At 39.2% G+C, this 25,143-nt stretch overlaps 4 protein-coding genes across 8 annotated transcripts in view; 2 read left to right on the top strand and 2 right to left on the bottom strand.

The window, feature by feature from the left end:
* Positions 1 to 15,953, bottom strand: part of flt4 (fms related receptor tyrosine kinase 4) — a 98,546-nt gene extending 82,593 nt beyond the window's left edge. The window contains exons 1-2 of one of the 2 annotated variants that reach the window (XM_086085761.1): positions 15,839 to 15,953; positions 5,167 to 5,256 (exon numbers count right to left, since the gene is read on the bottom strand). The gene's annotated coding sequence lies outside the window, so the exon portion shown is untranslated. Of the gene's footprint in view, positions 1 to 3,155; positions 3,265 to 5,166; positions 5,257 to 15,838 lie in introns of those variants that run through there. The other variant, XM_086085762.1, reaches the window with a different exon arrangement.
* On the top strand, positions 7,340 to 13,525 carry npy7r (neuropeptide Y receptor Y7). Of its 3 annotated transcripts, none has more exons than XM_086084059.1 (2): positions 7,340 to 7,547; positions 9,057 to 13,525. In XM_086084059.1, the coding sequence occupies exon 2, from the start codon at positions 9,106 to 9,108 to the stop codon at positions 10,219 to 10,221; it is 1,116 nt and encodes a 371-aa protein (XP_085940185.1). In that variant the 5' UTR covers positions 7,340 to 7,547; positions 9,057 to 9,105; the 3' UTR covers positions 10,222 to 13,525. The 3 variants fall into 3 exon arrangements, with proteins under 3 accessions (XP_085940185.1, XP_085940184.1, XP_085940186.1); XM_086084058.1 differs by having other exon boundaries at positions 9,054 to 13,525; XM_086084060.1 differs by lacking the exon at positions 7,340 to 7,547 and adding an exon at positions 7,555 to 7,630 and having other exon boundaries at positions 9,054 to 13,525.
* Positions 15,343 to 18,599, top strand: prelid1a (PRELI domain containing 1a). Of its 2 annotated transcripts, none has more exons than XM_086085768.1 (6): positions 15,343 to 15,468; positions 15,859 to 15,978; positions 16,156 to 16,381; positions 17,335 to 17,448; positions 17,631 to 17,709; positions 18,089 to 18,599. In XM_086085768.1, exons 2-6 carry the CDS (start codon positions 15,887 to 15,889, stop codon positions 18,208 to 18,210), a joined length of 633 nt encoding a protein of 210 aa, XP_085941894.1. In that variant the 5' UTR covers positions 15,343 to 15,468; positions 15,859 to 15,886; the 3' UTR covers positions 18,211 to 18,599. The 2 variants fall into 2 exon arrangements, with proteins under 2 accessions (XP_085941894.1, XP_085941895.1); XM_086085769.1 differs by having other exon boundaries at positions 15,368 to 15,414.
* A 157-nt stretch (positions 18,600 to 18,756) lies between these two features.
* On the bottom strand, positions 18,757 to 24,171 carry mxd3 (MAX dimerization protein 3). Its single transcript, XM_086085770.1, has 6 exons — positions 23,999 to 24,171; positions 23,099 to 23,198; positions 22,942 to 22,971; positions 22,741 to 22,855; positions 21,147 to 21,312; positions 18,757 to 19,827 (listed from the first exon to the last, which is right to left on the bottom strand). The coding sequence occupies exons 1-6, from the start codon at positions 24,066 to 24,068 to the stop codon at positions 19,709 to 19,711; spliced, it is 600 nt and encodes a 199-aa protein (XP_085941896.1). The 5' UTR covers positions 24,069 to 24,171; the 3' UTR covers positions 18,757 to 19,708.
* Positions 24,172 to 25,143: the final 972 nt, after the last annotated feature.

Below are 25,143 nucleotides of genomic sequence, written 5' to 3'. Positions count from 1 at the left end.
TTTCCTTCCATTGAAAGTTGCATAAGAAGCCTGATTGACATTCCACATTTCCATTCTCTCAGTAAACCATAAGGCCTACACTTCACACAGAAACAGACAAAGACAGAACTCGCCAAGCTGTGTGTGCATCGGGTTTTGTGTCTGTGCGACGAGAAGGCGTCACAGAAGATTACTCTAGTGCACTCAAATCAGTCTCACAGCCCCGGACAGTCACAAACCACCATTAGATGTTAAGTATATATGCAGAATCCGTGCTCAGGGTTTGGGTTAACACTGATTTATACCGCCACTGGTGAAGCAGCAAAAGAAGATTAAAATCACCTTCGTTGAGTGGATTGTTCAGCCCCGGCACTCTTTAAAGCCTGCCCGGTGCAATTCAGAGGATTGATAGAGATCACAAAGTTTCTCGCAAGGACATACATCGCATATTGCAGGCAGGTCAAGCAAGGATATCTGACAGGTTTCACTGCAAATTGACTCAGTACACATAGAGAGAGAGGTCGGGGATGGCTCTTGCAATTGAAGGGAAAAATTGAGGTGGAGAGCCAGGGTGCCCTGGTCAATACAAGGCCAGCTCATGTTGCTGAGGCAATCATTATTGTATCATTAAATCCCACTTGCACGACACAAAGATCACCTGGGATGATCAGTTAAGAGGCAACAGCTCAGATGCAATGCTCCTGGATGACCTCACATTCTGCTATTCAATTCCCAAGACATAATTTTAGTGGGTGAACTCTTAAGCTGGTCAAAGTCTTCCTTTGATGGCAGCTCCGTCTCTGAATTATCATTAGTTAACAATCAACAGGTCTTCGGCCTCATAAAAGCAAGTCACTGCTTTGGCTGCATGGCTTTCTTTACTTTCCTTATATGCGTGCTGAGAATGTTTGCTCATGGGTTTCATCTCAATTTGTTTCATCCGTTTAAGATACTAATTCAATAGCCTCGGCTGTGTAAATGTCAAAATGATCTCCAAACCCCATCAAACAGTCACACCGCTCCATGTTGCTCTATTGCATATGCCCTCGGGCAGAAAATGTATTATTATTTCCTCCCAAATACCATTTCTTCGCCCATATTTCAACCCGGAAAAGGTTAAAGTTGTGTCTCATGACTCAGAACATGAAAAGCCATCAATGGTGGTGACCGTAAACAAAAGAGCAACCACCAAAAGTTGGAAACAAGCAGGCCAACAAATAATCTTGCATGTGTCTGCCTCGAGCGGAGACTAAAAATAGCAATTTGTGTATTTATGTAGAAATTTTTTTGGTAGCTATGGGACTTACTGTAATGGCTTTTAAGTCTGCATGTCTCTTCTTATATCCAATTGAATCCATTTTGTTTCTATAGCACATTTTATAAACAAGTGTTTCCAAGGCACTGCACATTGAGATCCGCACACTATCATACACATAGTAAAAAACTATAAAAAAACAGCCAATAAAATACAAAAATACAATAAGTAAAATAAAAATAAAAAATACATATAAAAATATATATAAATGAATACATGAAAATAAAAACATAAAATATATATTTTTTAAATCGATTAGAAATAGAAATAAAAATAAATACATTAAAAATATATATTGAAAAAATAAATCGATAAAAATATAAAAAAATAAAACATGAAAAATCCCAGAGGACCACACTGAACTAAAAGTCAAGGAATAAAAGTGGGTCTTAAGACGAGACTTAAAACACTCCACTGTGGGAACACAGTGGAGTGTTTGAAACGTGGATATATCAACACAGCTTTAAAAGTCAGTGCTCTCGCTCAGATTGTTAAAGTCGGATTAAAATTAAGTGACCTCTTTTTAGCAGACAAATCCTGTTTTTGAGACCCAAAAACCAAATATCCCTCAATTTAAAAAGTGAGAGTTTCAGTTTGCATGCGTCTTTGCATTCTACCATGGCTTGTGTTTCTACTTAAGTCCAACTTTCCTTCATTATCTGACTATGAAAACTGCCAGAATTTCAGCCGCTGTGTGTGCAGTCATTAATCGGCTTCATTCCAGGCTGGACTTGTTATGTGACATCCCATTTATGCAGGGGAAGTTGGGTTATTTATTGGTTTTTTTTTAAGGCCAAACATTGGACGTGAAGGAAATTACGATTATTTTCCAAAAAGTAATTTTCGGTTAGCCTATGGCGCTGTGCGCTTTCATTTTGCGAGCAAAACAAATGTCTTCCTGGAGGCAGCTATGTTTCCTTTGAAACATCCCAACTAGCATTTTGGTTATAACCTGATTACTGATTTCAGAGTCATATTGAAATGCACAATAAATATAACAATAATAAGCTCTTTGGATTGACTATTGCCTCAAAAGGAAAACGTTGTATTACAAAACAGTTCAGGCAAGCTTGTCCTTGTTTTCATCAGCATCAATCAAACAATCGGTCCTTTACTTGTATAGCACCCTTCATACAAAAAAATCAGCACATAGTGCTAAATTAACATATAACATAACTAAAATAATTATGATTTATTAATAGAAAGTTGTTTCATAGGTTAGTGCCGCTTCGCAGTCGGTCTGAGTTCTGACTTTATATTGCTAATATACTGATACCAGAGAATTTGAATATCCATCTGAAAGGGTATAAGAAGATAGTCCAAGACCGTGAAATGTTTTATAAACGTATAAAAGAACCTTAAAATCGATCCTGAAATAAACAGGGAGTAAAAGGCAGGGCCTCTCCGGTGTAACATATTATCTCTTTCTGGTCTTTATCCACAGATGGGCTGCTTAATTCTGCAGTAATTGCAAATGACTAATATTTTTTTTTTTTTGAAAAACTGGCTCGAGATAAAAGCATGCAGTTTTTGCAATGTTATTGAAGTGTGGGATGGAATTTAGCTCAGAGTCAAATATATCGCCCAGTGCTTTAGCTTTGTTTGATGTACAGTAGTTAAAAAGACACTTGGCCCAATTTTTTCCTCTATGAGCCTCGAACTAAAACATTGCACAGTTTTCTATGTCCGCATGTACCGAACGTCTATTTTGCTGGCTGGCTACTCATCAAGAAATTCTCACTTCATAAAACAAGTCGTATTTCCTGGTGTTGAATACAATTACAAAAGGCCCACTTGGCATCCAAATAATGTTATATGGTGCATGAAATGCGGGCTGCTTAAAAGTTTGCAAATAACTTACTTGGATTTAATGTTCCTTCGTAGCTGGAGGTGAAGAGAACAAATGATGTGTAACACCCTCGCTGGTGACAAATTGTTTCCTCTTCAGATAAGGCAGATGCAGAAAGGTTTGTAAGAAGCTTTGGGCCCGCATCCACTCTTAGTAAGCATTAAGAGAAATGTGTCAGGGTTAGAGTTGAAAGCATGACCGGCTTACTAAACTATCAGTGATCCAAAAGTCCTTGTGAATGACTTATAAATGTCTCAATAATTGACACGTCATTTATAACAGATGAGGATCAGGTCTTAGCCGTGATAAATTAAAATATCATTAGGTGAATGTTTGAAGTCAAATAAAGACCGGACACCAGTTATAAAGCGTTATAGATTCATTTTTACAGCCGTTCCTTTGGCGTTTTGCATGTGACTCACAAGGAAGAAGCTGTAAAGATAAATGACTTTTAAGCTGATCTGGCATATCATTTATTTCCTGTACAATGATAAGCAGATGAGTTGGAAAAGTCATCACAAATGTGTAAATGCTGCATAAATCTCTAAGTACTGGTGGGTGGGGATGATGGAGAGCGGAGACCTGCCTCAGACTTCACGCTATGGAGCTCGTACAAGTACTTGACGGTATAACCTAAATACATACATGATCGACTTGTCCCATACTTGATTGTAGACCCTTTGGCCGTGCTTCGTAATTTACTTTATGAGGACATGCTTAATGTACTTGAATCACCTGCCTCATGTGTGATGGAGGTTTTTGACCTCATGCCGGTACTTGATGGTAAGGCTGTGCCATTCATAACAGTTTCATATTTGATTACCCTCTCTTATATATCTGCTAATGGTGTGAATACGCTGACTCTTGGACTTTAAAGCAGATAATCAAATGAGTGCAATTAAATAGGAGTTAACCCTGTAAAGCCTGAACCATGAAATATATGAGAGAAAATTCTGATTCTTTGTAAATAGAGTATTTATTGGTCCTTTTGAACAAACAATTTTTTTTTTTTAAATCAACTTCCACATATGACTTTTGATTTGTGTCATATTTGATACATCCGATTACAATGCTTTAAATTTGTACATTTGTAACTGTCAAAAATATGATAATAAACAGACATATCAAACATATTAGTATTTCCAAAAATCAGAAAGAACATTTCCCACCAGTAATAAGTATAAGTGTCTGTTCTTTCTCAATTGGAGTGATCTTGCAAAGTCGCTGGAAAAACCATCAGCCAGAGCCATGTGTCATGTGACCAGCAGTTGACCAATCACTACGCTGTGATTGGTCAACCGCTGGTCACATGACATGTGAACGCCATCTTGTTACCCTGCTGAAGTTGGCTCTGCCATCAGCTGGATGATACTGCCCTCTCATGGATTATCCGTGCAATGCATGTGTCAGATCATATACGACAGGGTTTTAATGGGAAAAATATATATATTATAAAATATATATATTGTACTTGACGTTGAGGACTTGGCTCAAATGTGATGGAACTGTCTCACACCTGATCATGAGGACCTGTCACATAATTGATCGACTTGCCTCATACTCTCTATATGCTTTGCCTTTGCACCTACCTGATACTTGATGCTACATCATAGTTTATAACGTTAGTCATTATAGTCCCTTGTGGGGGGTGGGGGTGGGGGGATTCAGCTAACAATCTGACGTATGCTTTGTAATGCACACCACACATGCAGTAGAACCAGATCACACACATGCAGGCATGCTAGGAGAGATTCCGAATGAAAGAATGTTGTTCCACTTGAGCTAGGATAAGGCAACAAAGTACATCCTCATGACAGTGTTTAACAGTGTGGAAAATGTATTATGTCTCCTACTTGATTAGGAGGACCTGCCTAGTACTGTACTGCATAGACTGATGGATCTACCACACGCTTGCTGCTGTTGACCTCATGCCAGCACTTGATGGTGTGGCTCAACCTCATAATTGAGGGTCCATAGTGGCCTCGTACTTGATTGTCTTTTCTAATATGTGATTCGGACCAACCTGATACTTGATGATGTTTCTGGACCTGTCTCATTCTTGGTTGTGTAGACCAGCCTCATTCTTGAGCCCTTAAGACAGTCGTTAAAATCCCTGTAAAGTGAAAATAAAAACGTCTTGTCAATTTGGCGCACCACAGAGAACAGTGTTGTTAACAAGCCTGCCAAATTTGAATGAATAAATAAATCGGCAAGTATTTAAAATGAGGCTCAAAATCATGAAAAATAAATGCCTTCTTTCCAGTTGTCAGGCGTTGTGGTCATGTCCGCTAAATGCGCTGATAACATGCCCTGCTGGATTCTTACTTGTCACTCAAATACGTTCTTCCAGCATGTGTGCAAATAGTGTGAGTCACAGCCTGAATATCGTGTGCTGCTGTGTTTAATAAACAGTTAACTTTTCCCTGAAGTGGCTCTGTTACATGGACCCTTACATGGCACAAAAAACAAGCTAGCTAGCTTGCGGGCTATCTAATGTAATAGTTAACTTTCCCTGAAGTGTCTGTTGTGTGGGCCCACATCAGTCAACGAATCAGCTAGCTCGTTAGCTTGCTACCTTGCGGAGACACTGTAGCCCAAATACCACAAAACACATACAACTTCAGTTATGATGCCTTTATCTAGCATAGCTTGCTAGCTAGCTGCATTCTTTAGTGGTACAATTAGGTTATTATTACTAAGTAGCTCACAATTGTGGCAGATAGCTACTAATAGAATGACGCTCAGTGCTCAGTACTTCAATAGTGGGAGACGGCCAACTCAACCAGAAAGCCCAAGTGCGTACTTGGACTTGGTTTTAGCCATGCCCAAAAATCCAGACAAGTTGAAATTGTGTAATATGCTAGCTTAGCAATTCTTAATTGGTCTTTGCACACGTTTTCAGCGCTTATGTTCAAATACGTTAAATGTATTTAGATACCAAAAATTGAATTCACTTTACATGGTCTTTAATGGCGTGGCATGTCGCATACTTGATGGACTTATTTCACGTATATGATAATGAGGACTTGCCTCATGTTTGATGAAACTGCCTCATGCTTGATGATGAGGACCAGTCACACACCTGATGGTAGGAGGACTTGTCTCAACATTCATGATCCTACATCTGCTTCATGCTTGATGGTGTAGATCTCATTTCAGTATGGTGTGAACATTTTCGACACTTTTCTTTTAGTGGCACAGAAGCATAAATCAAAAGAGCCGGTTATTTTGACCTGAAATGTGCCTATTTCGTTGATGGGAAAACCACAAGTCATCACTCATGTTTCTCATTCGACACAACAAAGTCAGTGATGCAGTTTTAGATTTGAATTGAAATACACAGTAAGATAGCACACACACAAAAAATGGTTAGTTCACTGCAAGATACTATGCTGCATTCGAGGAAGGTGAGAAGTCCAAAATATCCCACTTGGATTGTCCTAGTTCCGACTTCAAAGCGCTCAAGGTGAATATAAACAACAAAGATGACTGATTCCAATGAATTAATTGTTGTTCTGGTTTAAAACAGACCGTGTTGTATTACATGAAGTTACTTTTTTTTTATAACTAAATTAATGTAATAATAAATAGTGATGTTCACAAGCTTGTAAATTAAGTTTGGCCATTCACAGTCTATGCCTGGGGGTCGCCATGTTGAGTGATGTCAAATTGAAGCCAGTCAGTGAAGTCAAAGTCCTTTTTTTTTTCTGACTTCGCAACTTGGACCTCCGAGTCTAAAGGGGCGTTCCGGTGCAGTTCTCCTGGTTGCAGTTTGGAAAAGTCCGACTTCCTACCTTCCTCAAATGCAGCATTTGGTCAGCCTTTGAGACCCCCCGACTATGGTGGCCTTAAAGACACAAAAGGTCAAGGTGTTAACTTATTTATGAATTTGTGACTTTTCTATACTAATGAGTTAAAATGTGTGTGTTTTTTTTTAATAACAATACGGAAAAATAGACAAATAACAGCAACTTATAGAACAGCATAGATTTATATAGTAGGCTATCTTACAGGCACTTGTCACAAGTCTATTATGTAACGTTTGCTCTTATTGTGTTTATATCAAACTTGCAATGTGCATTATGATTAGAGGTCCCCACCCCAAACATTCTCGTCCTAGATTGCCCCCTGGGCGTGTCTATCTGATTATGAGGACCTGCATCATACCTAATTATGCAATATGCTTGGCACTTGCTTCCCATTCGATGGCACGTACTTGACGATGAAGACCGAGCTGGTTTAATTCCGAGCCGCCTGATGCTTGATGTGCTCGGGGACTCAACGCTGAGCCACCCAAGATGCGCACCAGGAACTTACAGCTTGGGAGGAGCTTGGCATATCCCCGCTTGTTTCTTGCCACTGTCGGGTGAAGACACGCTTCGGAGAGGCGATATAAAGCGAAAGGTGAGTCCACTGCTCGTGTGATTTTCAACTTTTCAATGACTGCCGGTGGCACGGATCTCTCCGTTTGAAAGAAAATCGATTAGGTACTGTTTGGCGTTACTTGTGTCTGCGTAGACCTCAAACCAATTGTTTGTGGAGGGTGTCAAAAAAAAAAAGAAGTACAAATTGTACCGGTCAGTCACGGGTTGTTTTATTTGTGAATGTGCACCTGTCGGACATGCGTAAATGGAAAGTATTTGAAAAACGTTCGCTCGGATGGAGAGCAATTACGCACGGAATATATCATTATTAACATTCCAATGAACTAACTGAGGATTTCGCTCCAGCAGGTGTATTGGACAGATCAGCAGACTGGACATCAAGATTGATCAGAGAGGGATGTTTTTAACACGTTGTCGGTGTTTAGAAAAGTACTTAGTGCTTATCGTGCTTTGATACGCAGACTATTCAAGTTATTTTATGTTACATTTCATCTTTTTTGTTTTGAGTTTTAATACAAGCAAACAGATGTAGCCTACCTCCAAATTTGAGACACACGCATGCATGCTTTAACCCAAATGGAAATAGCGACACGGTTTACCTTGCATAATGCATCCTTATCAAAATGTCAACAAAGCTGCATGTTTCTTTCTCTGAAACAAACCAGAAATCCTACATTGGCTTTATATAAGCAATTCACTGACAATGTATATAGTACGTTATGTGGTGTTCAATTTGATGAGAATAAATGGTATATTTTAATGCCCCAAATGTATATTTTAGTGCATCTGCAGGTCTAATGGTGCATTGAAATGACTGACATTATCATTATTTCCTGTAGCCCATAAAATGGCACAGGGTTTGGTGCATAACAAAATAAACATTCACGAAGCAGACGATTTAACAAATAAAATAAAGGTAGAAATAGGAGCATATTTGATTGGCGGGTCTGTGCATGCAAAAACTCATTTTCATCTCATTATGTCCCTCTAATGAGTATATTTCATTTGAAGTGGAGGAAGGTGAAACTAAATGCTGAAACCTACAGGAAGAGGCATATATATATATATATATATACTGTATGGGTTTTCATGACATATTTTGGATTAAGTGGTTATGCAATAATGGGATGGCGGGGGGCGCAAGACCTTATTTTCTTGACCGCCTTATTTACTTGAATGTATCCGTGTTGGAATGCTTCAGGTTGCTCCATTTGGCAGTATTTTGCATAATGAAAGAAACAGCAATGAGGTTCACTTGGAAACAAACAGCATGAGAAATGTTTAGGTGATCCACATTGAAATAAATAGGTCTGAGATTAATTTTCAGTTTGGGGAGTTTGAATGAGGAAGGCCATAGAAGGTTTAGGAATCTTTGCTCAGGATATACCCTGATGATTTGGGTTGTGTGCTGAACGTATAGAATTGTGGCATGCCGGATGGTTTCAGTGCAGTAGACATGACAGTAATTGGAAGGAAAACAAATATTCTTGCAGTGACTTATTTCGTTGTTCTCTGTCCTTGACAGAAGCAAGGCGGGCCCGATTCCCTCTCAGGTGTTTGCACAACCTGGAGAAGAAATGAGCCCCCCGGATGCATCCAACGGCACAGGAGAATGGGAGCCTGATGAAACGGGCGTGTGGATTCTCCCCAACGGAAGCAAGGATTTAAGCAACCGCGGCTTCGAAACGGACATCACCAAGCACCTCGGGGTGCAGATCACCCTCATCACGGCTTACTCCCTCATCATCCTGCTGGGGCTTCTGGGGAACGCGCTTGTCATCTACATGATCATCCGCTACAGGAATATGCGAACGGTCACCAACTTCTTCATAGCCAACTTGGCGCTGGCGGACTTGCTGGTGGACACTTTGTGCCTTCCCTTCACGCTGGTCTACACGCTGCTCGACGAGTGGAAGTTCGGCGCCGTGCTGTGCCACATGGTGCCCTTCGCCCAGGCCCTGAGCGTGCACGTGTCCATCCTCACCCTGACCGTCATCGCCCTGGAGCGCTACCGCTGCATCGTCTTCTACCTGGGCCAGCGCCTCACGTGGCACGCCAGCTTCCTCATCATGGCTCTCACTTGGACTATCTCGGCGGTCCTGGCGGCACCCTTGGCCATCTTCAGGGAGTACCGCTACGAAGAGATCCCCAACATTAATCTGCACTTCGCCGTGTGCTTCGAGAGTTGGCCGCATGGGACCAGCAGGGACGGCGTCATCTACAGCCTCTCCATGCTGCTCCTACAGTACATTATCCCCCTAGCTATCATCAGTTATGCTTATATCTGCATCTGGGTCAAGCTGAAGAATCACATCAGCCCGTCGACTCGCAACGATGCCATCAAGCGCCGCAAAAAGACCACCAAGATGTTGGCTCTGGTGGTGGTGGTGTTCGCCATCTGCTGGCTGCCCTTCCACGTTTTTCAGCTGGCCAGCGATCTGGACCTGATCTTCGTGTTCAATGAGTATAAACTCATCTACACCGTCTTCCATATCGTGGCTATGTGTTCCACCTTTGCCAACCCGCTCCTCTACGGCTGGATGAATAAAAATTACAGAAATGGATTCTTAATGGTCTTCCGCTGCGAGGATAAGCCGGATTCTTTTCACCCCGAGGGCTCTTTCAGGACTCGCTCTATGAGGCGGCTGACGCTCAACGGCCGTAACGGCGGACACCCGCCGACTGCTGTGTGAGATGCCGGAAGATAGTTCAACATGTTGCTATTTTGCGGTACTTGTACAAAGTAGGGATGGGCATTTCACCAAATTACCTTGATATTTTTTTCCAATGGGACTGCAGAATCTCTTTCTGTGAATGTTCTGGACTTCTAGTTCCATGTCAGTGTTGTAATGAGCAAACTCATAAAGCACGCAGGGGCGTATTTGGGGGCCCAATACACATCTAATCACAGGGCCATACGCAATAAATTTTGTAGAGTACATTTTACTCTTAAAACTCATTCACTGCCATTGACGGTTATAAACGTCAAAAAATCATTTTAACTATTTCTATTTGTTTAAAAAAAATCGACTTTTGTTAACAAGAGTATGAAAACCTAGATTTTTTTTATTGTACATTTAGAACAGATATAAAATTAATCGTGAGTTAACTATTGAAGTCATGCAATTAATTACGATATATATGCCCCTAATTTTTAATAATCATCTCGTCAGGCGATTACATTTTTTAATTGTAATTAATCGCATTCAATAGTTAACTCACGATTAATCACAAATTTTATATCTGTTCTCAATGTACAATAAAAAAAAAATCTCTAGGTTTTCATACTTTTGTCAACAAAAGTGGAGAAAAAAATGTTAAACAAATAGAAATAGTTCAAATAAATTTTTGACATTTATAGCCGTCAATGGCAGTGAATGAGTTGAGTGGTACCACTCTCAATTTTATTCTGTTTAGAGAACTGAAAAATGTACTCTACAAAATTGACTGTGTGTATATCAGGCAAAAAAATATACATCTATTTATATTGATGTTAATCATGACTAAAAAGTATAGGGATGGGAGAGTACCGATACCAGGCATCCATACTCGCGATAGCAGCTGATAAAAATTAGTAAAAAAATAAAATTGCCATTAATTTTGTGTAATATAAAGGAAACATTCTATATTGGGATATATAGCTTATTCTTTAAATGTATCTTGCATAATTTTTTTCTGGGAGAAATTTTATATATCAAAAGTACTTGTGGTTATCGGTGAGTAATCATACTGTTATCAGCCTGAAAAAAAGTGGTATCCAACATCCCTACTAAAAAGTGTAAATGTGAGAAAATTCACCTATTTTCTCCGCCAGGCAAAGTCCTTCAAATCTGTCTATTATCGCATTAGTGAATCATCTCAATCAACATTTAATATAGTTCACTATTTGGACCGCTCAACTGACACTGACAGCAGTTTGACTACTGCTAGCAAGAGCATTTAGCTTTTGCTAATCGCAGTTACATATACAGTAGGTCGGTAGTCCCACCTCTTCATCGCTATTCTTGGACAGTAACTCCGTCTCATTTTCTTCACAACAGGCCAACTCGTTTATTGTCGTCAATCAAGTCAGGACATGTGCAGTAAGATAATGGAATGATCCATTGCATGACAAGCAGCACTTGACACGATGATAAATTAATTATTTGAATTAAGACTAAAACAATAGTAGCTGCTTTAAATCAAAGAAAACATTATTAGTTAGCTTTTATGAGACGTTTGAGGGCCTCTGGAAATCTCGGGACTCCAGGCAATTGCCCATGTTTGCCTAATGATAAGACCGCTCCTGTTTTACATGTTCTTCATGAGACTACAAACTAGTTGAGACTGACTCAACAGCGCCTTTGCTGGTTGCAGCCAAGCAGTGCACTCCATTTTCAAGATTATTCAAGGACACTGGTCAACAGCAAATTTGAATCAGAGATGGATTTATGGGTCAGTAAAAGTATTTTTGACGCTGATTTGAAAAATGTTTGTATTTTCTTTCTTTCTTTCTTTTTTTAACGTTTGACCTATAAAAGCTTGTGCAATATGGATTTTACCATGCGTTGTAATTTATAGCTATGACGTTTCAGAAAATAATTTCACCTGTTGCTAAACCTAGCCTTTAATTCATAAATATTACTAAATATTTGACATCGGGCTAATGCCCTGCCTTACTTCAAGGTATCAGTACTTACAGCGACGGCCACCCTCTTGTGGCTTTTTTTTTTTGCAATCAGAAACTAGAAATTAAAAGATGAGGAACTGCCATTAATGTCATGCACTTTTAAGGAAAAAATCCATATTGAGATATAAAGGTCTTTCTTTAAAATAATCTGTCTGTCTGTTTTTCTTTTGGAAATTGTATGTATCAAAAGCACCAGTGGTGTTGGTACTTGGTATCGGTGACTACTCAAGATCTCGTACTGGTATCAGTCTGAAAAAAAGGTAGAACATCCCAAATTGTTATATTATGAAAACCTGATGTGGTAGGAAAAAAAAGAAGAATCAGGGCAGATTCAAAATCAGCGCCACAAAAAAAACATTGAGAAAAGTTTACTTTCATCTCAAATAACATTTGTTAACCGGTGTAAAACCGATGCAATAGTCAGAATTTTTTACCATCGCTAATCGATGAATTGATTGTTATGCCCATCCCTGGTACAAAGGTAGCATTTTGACCTTAACAATCTGGCCTTCAGTCTGTGACTTGCTTTATGTAAAGCAAATATTTCATTTGTAAATGTTCATAGTGAACTCATTGTATTCAAATGATGCCCACGAGTGTGTTCATTATTTCTGTAATCTGTACAATGTGTTTCCTTATTAATGCAAATGGCTTGTCTGTACGTAATGTCCACTTAATTATGAAGTCGGCTGCGTTTGTTGAATAATATGTCCCTACTTCCTGTAGGAAGAAGCTTCACTCTTGTGATTACAAGGCCAATTTTATTTTTCTAAATGCTCATTTCTTTATTTGCCAATTTTATCGTGGTGGAGTTTTACCGCAAACTGAGTGACATTTGAATGTACGGCGTCTACTAAAGGCTGATGCCGCTGCTGCTTTTTCTGCCTCCGCAGGAAGTTAATTATGCTGACCTGAAAGCGCTCCAGATCAGATGCAACAGCGTGATTCCTTTTAACGCAAGTGAGAAACGGGATGGTGTGAATAAAGTGCAACGAGGTGTCTCGGAGAATGTGCGAGAGGGCTCTTAAAAGGGATTTCAATTAAGAATCTCTTTTGCTTTCTTGTTGTTGTTTTTTTTCTTCTAAACTATCAGCTGCTGAACTGCATGTGCTTTGCTGGTTGTGTTTTATCAACAACACATCTATGAGCTAAACTGGCACTCGGAACATGGGACACCATGTCAAACGGAAACTTCTGCTAAAAAAAAAGGCACTTAAGACGTGCGTCGGTAAATACAGTAATGACAACGCCTTGTGGGGTGGGGCCTATAACCCTCATCCAAACAGAAGACCGTTTGCTCATCGAAACAACTCCGCCCATAAACTTCTTGACGGCTTTCCGAACAATGCAACAGAGTAATTAACAGCAAATAAAGCATTTGAAAAACAAACAATTGTGGGCTCATACTAAGCGTGTGTTTTTATTTTCCTGCAAAGAAAAGGCTTGTAGCCAGAATAGAGGATAGCTACACAGAACACCCACAGGATGGCTTAGCCTACATATTCCTTTATGTTCCAGAGAGTCACATATAGAAGCTGCATTCTTTGACCTATATCATCTTGGGGGAAAAGACATAAAAAAACATGCCTTGCGCCTTGCATTTGATCTTCCTTTTTTTTTCTGATGTTTTGAGAAATACTCAGTGTGCACAATTAATTAAACATCTGTTCCCTTGTGGAAATTGCTTAAAGGTGATTATAATTTTAAAAACAAGAAGGAAAAAAAAGTAAATGAGTAGATTTACATTACATACTGTAACTTGCCACTTGCATTCAAGTGTAAACAAATTCTTCGTGAGGATTATAAGTAGTTAATTAATCATTAAGAATCAGATAGCTATTTTCTTAGTTAATTAGCTAATTCAGCACAAGCACATACCAATTATGATTATTATAATGATTAATATACTAACAGTCCATTCATTTTCTATTACACTTGTCCTCATTAGTGTCAAGGGTGACAACCAGTCAAACTAAAATATTCACACCTATTGATTTTATTGAATAATTTGGAGCAAATTTCTGATTAGTACAGTACTCCCAGACATCTATTTTCTTTAACCACTTATCCTGTTCAGGGTGGCAGGGAGTTGGAGCCTGCAGCTGATTTAGTATTCTCTCATTTGCGTTTAAGTCATTTTTTTACGCGCTGTAACCATACGCAGTGTGGCACCGCGCCACAGGGGGCGCCTCCGTGTTTTTGTTGGGCTTATGTAGCACTTTTTCGTTTTTTTGGTTGTCAATGTTTACGCGGTGGACGTGTACGGTTATGGTTATGGTTATGGTTATGGTTATGGTTATGGTTAGGGTTAGGGTTAGGGTTAGGGTTAGGGTTGTTTTTTTAGCCTTTTAACTCATTTGCTCCCAAAAACGTATACAAACCTATTTTAAATATTGCCATGGTCCCAAAAACCTAGTTATAAGGGTTTTTTTTTTTTTTTTTTTTTTTTTATGTTTTCTTTATGCTAGATTATAAAGAGGGCTTGGATGCTGCAAAACGTAAACAGCCGCTGATCTAACAAGCTACCTTGAAAGAGCATGAGCCTGATCTGACGGCGGCACATGAAAAGCCATATAGAAAATGGATGGGTGGACATTTCATAAAAGTTAGCAACCTAAACTTTTGCTTTTTATAATGGACAGATGAGCCAGGTCATTTATTGTATAAAACATAAAGTTAATACACAATTGATTTAGTTATAATGAATTAAACAGTTATTTAATCAAACTATTTAAAGAAAAAGTTCACTTTTTACTGATATATTTCATTTGACCCATTTCAGTGGAAAAGACCCTTGATAATGTGAATGGTCGGGGGGAATGGCCATATATACTGTGAGTAAATAATTAAGTACATTTTATTATTATTATATTTTCACAAAGGACTTGCTTGCAAAGTACTTCACATAGAACCAGTCATGCTGTACATGAAATCCAGTCACATTTAGGTTAGGTTAGGTTCCAAATAAATGAACAAAATAATACATAATACTTAACCCAGATGTTATATTGCAAAGCGTAACTTTAGTAAACGGTTAGTGTGAATGAATGTACAGTTGTTTGAGCAATATAAAATACCCGCAGTCTATTTCTACCCTCAAGTGGCCAAATGAAGATATCACAGGTTCACATTATACCGGACATGACGTCATCGTGTGACCTTCCCTTTCGTCCGTGTGGCTTTTGACAGCATTTGTCACACGGATAACTACAACCTGGTACGAGTAGGGAAAAAATAATATACTCGCCCTATGAAGATTTTTTCCGTTGAGGTAATTATTTTTACCTCTGGAATTAGCATCGATCGTCTTTTCTAGGTTTGAGACCGCACGTAGTTCTCGAGCCGTTCATTCATAATTTTCCGAATGCTAGGCTAGCGCGGGCTAGCTATGCTGGTTAAAGAGTGCGGACACGATACGACAGCTACGCTATTACACATGAAATGTATCTTATTCATTCTGACTATTACTACGTTCTCGCGTGGGTAGCCAGACGTTTTAACTTTAACTCTCAAATGTACTACGCTCCCTTGAAACTAAAATGTTTTGGCTGTAAGGCGAGTGGGCGAGGCAGCTATTTAATTATTCTCATATCGGCCATAGTTCCTCTTTATGTCGGAACTTTTTTTTTTTTTGAACTCACCTCACGTTTCGTCTCCACAGGTTGTTTCCACGCCAACCGGAGGGAACAATGGTGAAGTATTTCTGCTGCGCGGGTTTGCTGAAAAGCTCCTGGGACCAAGTTTGCGTTGCTTTCTGGCAACGGTATCCAAACCCCTACAGGTGAGGTCAATGGTCCAACTGATATTGACTTAATCAGTTTGCCTAAAAGTACACTGAAAGTGAAATGTAAAGCAAAGCAAATGATGATGACATTCTTCAACACAACTATTGCTTTTTGGTTTAATCCTCTTTACCTTTAATCCTCCTGATACCAAGTTGTTTTCGTGTCCCTTTCAGTCACCATGTCCTGACTGAAGACATAATTTTCCGAGAGGTGACTCCGAGCAACTGCCTCGTTTCCAGACGTCTTTTGACCAAAACGAGCCACGCTCCACGCTGGATGGAGCGCTATCTTCCAAAGCACATGGCCAGCTGTGCGTACATCGTGGAGGACTCCGTTGTGGACCCTCAGAAAAGAACGATGACCACGCTGACGTGGAACATCAGCCACGCTCGTCTCATGGTGCGACAACCATATAATTGGCAAAATGTCAATTTAAGACAGGCTTGGATGTATTTCTTTGTAGGGTCTGAGCAATCAATCGGCCAACTGATTTAATTGGCCGATATGATATCTTAAAATTGGCTAAAATTAGCCAAATGTTATTGGTTTTACACATTACTACACTACACTACAATCTCAGACAAAGATAATGACATTCAATAATGCCCCCCTTTAAAAAAAATTTACTATTTTTCTCTGTTGTTATTAAACTAAGGGAAGGCAGCTTTATTTTTAATTGTTTTTTTATTATTTTTGTTTCATTTATTATTTCCTTTTATTTAATAATTGATTATAATATTGTATAAATATAATGTAATATAATATTGAATAAATAAATAAAATATTAAAATAATATTTTCAGCCATTTAACGTAAAGTAGATAAAAAACAATTTACAACGTTGTTTTTTTTAAGAATGTACGGCACAAGAACAAAATTATAGGGAAACAAATATAGAAATGCTTTAAAAGACCTTACTCATCCTTTACATTTGGGGCTAACTTTTCTGTTGGCAGCTTATTTCATTTGCGTGCAGCATAACAGCTAAATGCAGATGCACCATGTTTGTTTTGAACTCTGGTCCCCTCTATTGAACCGAGTCTGCTAAAGGACAAAGTACTGTAAAACAGTCAAATGTGGTGCCTGCAATTCATATCTTTGTTGTTGTAACGTAAACGGACCAAAAAAAGAAGTTAATTTTATTGATTACCGGTATATATTTTTAAAAATTTCCAATGAATCTGGATTTTGTTCTGCCCTATATTGCTGCAGCTCCCGTAAATTTGCTGTAAGCTCTTGGCACCCTCACTGACCAGATTTCTTCATCAACGTTGTTTCTCGCCTATTCGTGTCGTATTAAATGACCTCATGTTGCCTATGCTCAACCATCTTTGCCCCCCCCCCCCCCCCCAGTCTGTGAAAGAGCGGTGCGAATACCGAATTAACCCTGAGAATGGCAGCTGGACGGAGATAAACAGGGAGGCTTGGATATCTTCCAACGTGTATGGACTCTCGAGGGCTGTTCAGGTCTGTAACGCAAAAACTATCCCAACCAACATACAAGAAAGAAATTGAGTAACTGGTATGCACCTTTGGATAATTGGTGCATAATATAGTATCGTGTGATGGAGTATGCCCAGATTGGAATGGCTAAAATCAATCTGTCTGCTTTGAATTCAATAAAAAAAAAAAATGTTTTGTCTTTGCAGAAATTCGGTCTTGCAAGGTTTAAGAAGAGTGTGACCAAGACCATGAAGGGTTTTGAGTACGTGCTGGCCAAAATGCAAGGTATGAAGGACGTAAAGTGGTACTATTAGAGATGAGGTCAAAATGGATTCTATGGCGTACTCTCGGTTGGCTGCTGTCAGTGACAGCGTTCTTTTATCTAGTAGTGCGTGTAAAACATTAGCACAAAGCTTGAGTTGCGTAACGGTGCTCTAAAGTGGGGCATTTTGATAAGAGGGATTGAAAACCTATTTACAGATGGCGTCAAAAAAACAAAAAAAATCTGTAGTTTAAGTCCAAAAGTGAAAAATACTTTCCCGAATCCTGATGGCTGTTTTTTTCCTAATTTCGAAATAAAGTCATTTTGTTTTTCCTATATTTTGAATAACTACAGTAAACAGCCAAACCCGACTGCAACTGCCTCTTCTGAATTGTCGTGCAGGTGAAACGCCGTCAAGAAGTTTAGCAGAAGCAGCGACAGAGCGTGCGAGAGAGACGGCACTAGCAGCTAAAGAGAAAGCCAAAGGCTTGGCCTCGCAGGCTCAGAAGAAACAATACGTGTGATGATTCCTTCGCCTCGGATTTCGGGGGACACTTTTGTCATTAATCCCTCCTAAATGCAACGATGCATTTTGGAGAAACCGACTGATCTGACTAGATGCCTCTGTGAGGAAGCAAACTGCTGCTGCGGCGGGTGGACCACGTGAATGACCGAGCCGAGCCTCTTCCAGCCCACTCGTACCTGCGTCTGTCATCCTGATCATGTTCCGCTCCACATCAGCTCAAAAAACTGTTCCTGTTGCCTTCATGCAAGCATCTTGTTTGCATTTAATCTTGTTTTGCTTGCTTTGGTCAACATTTCAGAATTCAATGTTTAATGCAGATTTATTACCTGTGTCAGATTTTTATCTTTTTTTTTTAAATTTAAATTATTATTAAATTAGCTAAACAGCTGGCAGATTCCTTTTGCATGACTGATTGTAATGGCTGTTTAGTAATATAACAATTGCACTTAGAGATATTGTTTCAAAAAAATCAATGGAATATTCTTACACCATGTTTTTACCTATGTGTTCTTTTGTGTTGAATAAATAAGGACAAACATTTTAAATATAGAAAATATTTATTCATAAAAAGCTTACATCATTACAAAAAAATAATTGCTACATAATATTACTGGGCGGAGAGAGTCCGAATGCATACATAAAACAGCATTAGAAAGGTAATAAGGCATTTTGCATATACAAAAAAAGTGAGGGCAAAATGTGCCTTCGGTTATTAAATAGAGCAATATACAATGTCATACAGCAAAACCATTACCTAAGGAAGTTAATAGTGATCAAGAAGAGCCATGGCTGTGCAAGAATGGACAACTCTCACACGTCATAACAGACTCGAGTGTGTAAAGAAATACACCAAATGAATCTCAGGCACAGTCACGTCATTGTGCAATAATGACCACCAAAATCATTCTTGTTACCTGTGTTTTCACTTCAGATTTACTCACAACTCTTAGGAGACAAGTGCAATGCGAGGATGTTCATGTGCAACGAAAGAAAACATAAAATGACATGGTGTATTATAAACCATAGCAGAGATTAATGTTTTAAGTGCAGGCCACGTGTGGCCTTACCAAGATAAACTGTAAGGCTTAAGAAAAGCTCTAACAATCAACTAGAGCAAATCTAGTTTAAGGCTGAAGTCAGTGTAGGCATATAAAAAATTTAAAAAAAAGTCTCTGTTATGTTTGGGGGGAGTTTTTTCTTTTTACAAATCCCTTACAAAATGAATGTCTTCATGGCTTTGGATATGTTTGATACAGCCATCCTAGCCCAGTGATGTGAACTGCTCTTCAGTGCAAATAGACACAGCTCATTCATAACCGAAATCATGATTACGCTTGTGATGTAACATTCAAGCAATGTTGAAAAACTGCCTTTGTAGAAATAGGGGGTCGTTCACTTGTGCAGTATCATTGTCCTCACCCTGTTCATTTTTGGAATGTTCTCTCCTCCTCCCCTCTCCACTGCCATGATGATGACGAGAATGATAATAGCTGCTGTCATAGCCAGGTTTTGTCCATAGTGGAGTAGCAGTGATCAGCAGCGCTGCATGCAATGTGCGGCTCGTCAGAGTCCATGCAGTCAAACACGATGCTCTCCACGTCCACCTCTACGTCCTCTGAAAGCAGCAAAAAGACAGACGGCGTCAAACAGGAAGGAGGACGTTTTAAGTTCACGCATACACCCGTTTTAATTTCTAACCATTGTGCAGTACCTGTGGCGCCATCAAAAGACTGTCTGGTCATGTGTTCCTAGCTTGCGCTGATCTATGGCTATAAATAAACTTACAGTAGACTAGAGCAGGCTGAAAGCACAACAATGTGGCAGCCATGTTTGCAGGGGCGAATGTGCCATCAACGGTAATGTAAGTCAACAAGCCTGCACGTTAGCTTAGCATCACCGTAGGCTGTTGTTTATAGGGCTTGACAGATTAAGCGGCCGACGATTATAATCGGCCCATTATTGCCCTTCAAACATCTGCCAAAACAATCGGCCAATTTCCCTTTAAAACGCTATAATCAAAGAAAAACAAAATTTCCGACGCTGTGAAAGTACCCTGAATGCACCATTTTTGCTTGCGTAGCATTAGCAACTAGCAAGTGTGTCGCGTATGTTATTCTGTTGTCCCTAAGCGTCCTTTAAACCGTTTAATGACACCCCAGTTGGAGTTAACTGTAAAACTAAAACAAATGACAGTAACAATTACATCCACTGTATATTTAAATACATGCTTTGTTTTTAAAACATCGCTAGCCTAGCGCTAATGCTACAAGTGAAGGGAGGATCCCATTCAAATGCTAACAGGAATAAATAAATATATATATATATATATACACACACACACGATGACACTTATGTAGTTAAGCAGCTTTAGTAGTTGAATAAATACTAAGTTTTGAAATCACAAATTGTTTTAATCATGATTTCAATCTCAATCAAATATTCTTGATTGCTATTTTTCCAGCCCTGTTATATACTCTTACCATATACAGTACAGCAGTTGTAAGCAAGTAAGAACGGTTTTATTATTGACACATAAATCTATACAATAACCTTGTATACTTCATTAAATTTGTCAGCAGAGAAAATCTTAGCGAAAGTTCGTGCGTAAGTGACACCCATTGAAAAGGAATGGGGGGGGACGGGGGTGATTTTATGCATTATATGATTTGTTTGCTAATCTGTATTTTTTTTCTGCCAAAAATCGGTATCGGCCTCAAAAAATGCATATCGGTTTACACAGGTTCTAGTTGTGTACACGTCTCTCGAACATGCTATTTTTGGTACAGTACTCAGTTGTTTTTCTTTAAAGCACTTCTCTATGGCATCTAAACATAAGCGATGTGAAAAAAGGAAAACGCGCGCGGGGGGGTGGGGGGGGGGGGGTTCCATTTGTAGAAAAAATCTTAAAAGTTACTGCCAGGAGATAAAACTCACCTCTGTCCGAGTCCGACCTCTCTGACGACATGGTGGAGCCTTGGCTGTTGTTCCTCATCCGCTCGGCCCTTCGCTGCAGCTGCTCCAGACGCACCTGCAGCTCCCTCTGCTCCCAGCGCAGACGACCCTTCAGCTGCTCCGCCCGCTCATCCTGCTCCTGCAGCTTCTGAAATGAAAAAGGTCGGCGTTCAGCGGAGATGTGAGCAAACGTTAGGGGGCAGCTACAAAATGATCAGGGCAATATTTAAGACAATATTGTAGTCGTTTTCAGACGTGGACAACTTCACTTCGATATTTTGACTCTCTCAAGTAGTTAACAAGACTGAAATATTATGAACAGCTGTCAGTTTGCAGTACAGAATGTAGCATTAAAATGTGAGCATTTTTAAATATTTAAATCACTCGTGGGAAAGCCAAACCATGCACATTGTTATGACCACTTCCACAATATCACAAGCGCTTCATCAAATATTCTGTCTCTCACAAAAGAATGTTGAGTGTTGATTGGTCAGAGACGCATTCATTTTGGTGAAAGATTCTGGTTGGTAACCCGGAGGGTAGTAGGTGATGTCTGGTCGGTGCTGGATTTCACTTTCCTTTCTTTGATCCTTCCTCTGGTCTCCTGACAACCTCACGACTCTAGCTGGATTCTGAAGTATTCGGTTTAGGTGAACGGTATTGGATTTTTAATAGGTTTTAGGTGAATTAATGAGTACACACTCACACACAAAAAAAAAGAAAAAGAGAAGAAAAGAAAGAGAGAGAGAGCAATGATGACATGTCGAATCGGTAAGATTACCAAATGAACAATACTGAGCTCTCTCTTCAAAAAGAAAAAAGAAAAAAAGAGACGCATTCATTTAACAAATGATATGATCGTGCTTGTAATTTGCGGGGGTGTAGAAATGCACTGCATCTAATGAGGGCCGAGTGGAATATTATGTGCTACCAAAAGTGTTTACATGAGAGAGTCAAAATATCGACTGCCCCTACCAGGTTTATAAAATTTGGGATTTTTCAGAATACAGTATTACGTTTTTCTCATTTTCAATAGATTTTTAAAATTCAGTTTGTTTTTAGTGCAGGTTTGATTATTTATTTATTTTAATGCTTAATTTTACTTTATTTTTTAAGTTTTGTCTAGTGCAACATATAAAAACGTGACTAAGTATTGTGTAATAAAGTAAAGTAAACTACAATTTCCAAACATCTGTTTGACCGTCCTTAAATACGGCCATAGAGTGAAACTTAAATAAATATATTAAAACGAACCCTGAAAGCTCATGTACTAAATGTATTGACAAAGATGAAAAGATTTTCCACTATAATAATTATAGTTTTATAACAGTAAAATGTAGTTTCAGTTAAGTATTTAAAAAAAAGGTATCTTTTTTTTGTTAATGATTTTTTCTTTCAATTTTATTTTTATTTCGTTAGTTTTCACAAACTACTACAACCTTGGCCCCTTCTTGACCTCTCACAAAAGACACCACAGCTTTTTCCACACTTCTTGCATGAAAACTATTTTTTTTATTAAGGTTTCAGTTTAGTGTTTGATTACAACTCCTCGTTTTCACGCTTACTACTTTCCTACCTTGATGTGCGACTGGGCTCGCCTGAGCAGGTTGAGCGTGGTGTTCCTCACCGAGTCCGACGATAGAGGAACTTGCTTCTTGAGCTGCTCCAGGCACTGCCTCAGCTGCGCTCGTCTGCAAAGCACAACGACAAAATTGTATGACCGCAAGTCGTTCCAAAACGTGGCTCATTCTTCCCCAACATATTAGTCAATAGTCACCTGTTCTTCTCTAGCTCATTATGCGCAGACCTGCATTAACAGCATAAGAAAGGTGTGTTAATTCAAACAAATGACGGTAATCATAACTGCCACGCTAAAAGCCAAACAAGCACACCACGCCCTGGTGTCAGCTGTGTGTATTATGCAATGCATTCACCTATTGCCACCAGCAGATATCTTCTTGCTCTTCTGTTTGCTTCTCTTATCAGACAGAGTCGGACTGGGAGGCAGAAGTGAAGCGTAGCCGTGTTCAGCCTCTGGAAAACCCATCATCACAAATATGTCAAACTCCCTCCATCCTACCCTTAAACTGCTGACAGGAGTAAGAGTCTACATGTGGCCTCCAAGTATGATATTTGATTTTAGACATCCTAATATAGAACGAGGAACGATTCGGGAGGAAACCCAAGAACGTACACACTTCACATGGGAAGGCCGACATTCGAACCCTGAACCGCAGGACTGTAAGGCAGACGTGTTATCCACTAGTCCAATATTGACGCAGCCATCAAAACTCATCACTCCTTATCTAAATATTTTTTTATAGATGTTAACTGTATCGAACGTTTACGATCGTTTAAAATAGACGAAAGTCGAGTCCGTCATAGGCATCAGCTGTGTTTGATTTTGGCGCCATCACCCGCCTCAAAATGTCCACTGTTCAAAATGCTAACATCGGAAATCTCTCGCGTAAAATAGCCTTAAATGCGAACATAGTACTGCCGATGAATTAAACAGCGCAAAATATTTTCTTGGATGTGCTCATTCGCCGTCACAATCGCTAAAGGACGCTCGGATTATTTTTGAAAGTAGAGCAGATTGGCGCCTTTGAGTACAATGATGTGAGCGATATGTAGGTCACTGAGTCAAATGGAGAGCTCGTCCAAAATAGCTGGACATGCATATCGATCAGCTCGCGTGCTATTGCTCCTATTTTCGTCCTCATATCATGTTTGCAGATCATAATTGCACTCGATCCACTGTGCGTTTTGTTGTTTTGACGATAGGCAACTTCGCCGCCTTTACTGACGTTTGTTGTGAATAAATAGACACTGACCTCGCTCTCTCCTCTCCAGGAACTCAGCAGCACGAAGAAGCACCTGGATGTTGCAAATGGACCCTTCCATTATGTTATTTATTTATTTTGTTCAAAAGAACAACCTAAAACAATCAGGAGCCTAAAGTGGGTGAAGCACTTTCAGTCTGACTGTAAGTGTGCAACGTCCTCAATCCAGTCACTAAACCCCAACACTGACGCTGCATTCATGGTTCGGGCTAAACTCGGACATCTGAGAACTCCCAGAAAAAAATGTCCGTATTAGTACAATATTTGTCAATGGAAATACATAAATGTAACGTATCATATTTCTTTTACTTAATTTGTGCACACATATGACAATTATTAAAGTTTTGTGTTAAAAAAAAATTCGCATTCGTCCTCTTTAGTAAAAATGACATTGTGCATATATATCAACCAATTGTTAAATAGAATCAGATTTATTTTTAGAAAAACATAGCTTAAACATAACACCTATGGGCAAGAATTTATAGAAAATTCATTTTTATGGTGCGCCTTTTCTGTCATAAAGTCTGCGACTGTACGATTTTGCAATGTCTTGAACGCATTCAGAGACAACGACAAACTTCACCGTCGCGCCCTCTCCACCGCCCTCCCCTTTTAAACAATAAATTACTCTGAATTGATATTGTTTTGAGTTTTGATCAATAACACATTGTACAGTACTGTATATTGTTTCCCCCTCGGCTCGGCATATGCAGTAACAATGTGTGTGCACAATCAAACTCACAAATAAAACAGGTTCCAAATACAGCACAATTCCGAGCGGGCACTTTTGTAAATGTACAAGCTATTATTTTACGCGGTATTTGTATTTATTTTATTGTATTTTTTTTTGTAAACTAAAACATGTTAAACGTTAAGATGAGAAATAACGTAGGTACGTCTCTTAAACTTCACAACAGCAGTCTTTTTTTTTTTTAAATCTTCAAGATCAATTTGAATTTAAATGTGAATATTGTGTTAACGTTTTGAATTTAGTTAAATATCTAAATAACACAAAAAAGTTGATCGTGTAATATCTTATTTATCATATCATTTTCAGTAATGAGGAGAGGTTTGCCCTCACTAAAGCTGGCGGCGCTAGCTTCAATTCCCGCGTAGACTTCAGTTGTATTCGCCGT

The sequence above is a fragment of the Leptonotus elevatus genome, chromosome 9, assembly GCF_054856555.1.
Source record: "Leptonotus elevatus isolate MCC_2025b chromosome 9, RoL_Lele_1.0, whole genome shotgun sequence".
NCBI lineage: Eukaryota > Metazoa > Chordata > Actinopteri > Syngnathiformes > Syngnathidae > Leptonotus > Leptonotus elevatus.
Note: the sequence above shows the minus strand (reverse complement) of the source record. Positions and strands in the feature narration are given on the sequence as shown.

What these genes read in the sequence shown, in the direction of transcription:
- npy7r (XM_086084059.1), top strand. Translation starts at nt 9,106, where the DNA reads ATGAGCCCCCCGGATGCATCCAACGGCACAGGAGAATGGGAGCCTGAT.
- prelid1a (XM_086085768.1), top strand. Translation starts at nt 15,887, where the DNA reads ATGGTGAAGTATTTCTGCTGCGCGGGTTTGCTGAAAAGCTCCTGGGAC. An exon ending in TCAGCCACGCTCGTCTCATG is followed by an intron (nt 16,382 to 17,334) that starts GTGCGACAACCA and finishes CCCCCCCCCCAG; the next exon opens with TCTGTGAAAGAGCGGTGCGA. An exon ending in GACTCTCGAGGGCTGTTCAG is followed by an intron (nt 17,449 to 17,630) that starts GTCTGTAACGCA and finishes TTGTCTTTGCAG; the next exon opens with AAATTCGGTCTTGCAAGGTT.
- mxd3 (XM_086085770.1), bottom strand. Translation starts at nt 24,068, where the DNA reads ATGGAAGGGTCCATTTGCAACATCCAGGTGCTTCTTCGTGCTGCTGAG. An exon ending in CCTGGAGAGGAGAGAGCGAG is followed by an intron (nt 23,199 to 23,998) that starts GTCAGTGTCTAT and finishes TGGGTTTTCCAG; the next exon opens with AGGCTGAACACGGCTACGCT. An exon ending in GAGCCCAGTCGCACATCAAG is followed by an intron (nt 21,313 to 22,740) that starts GTAGGAAAGTAG and finishes TTTTCATTTCAG; the next exon opens with AAGCTGCAGGAGCAGGATGA.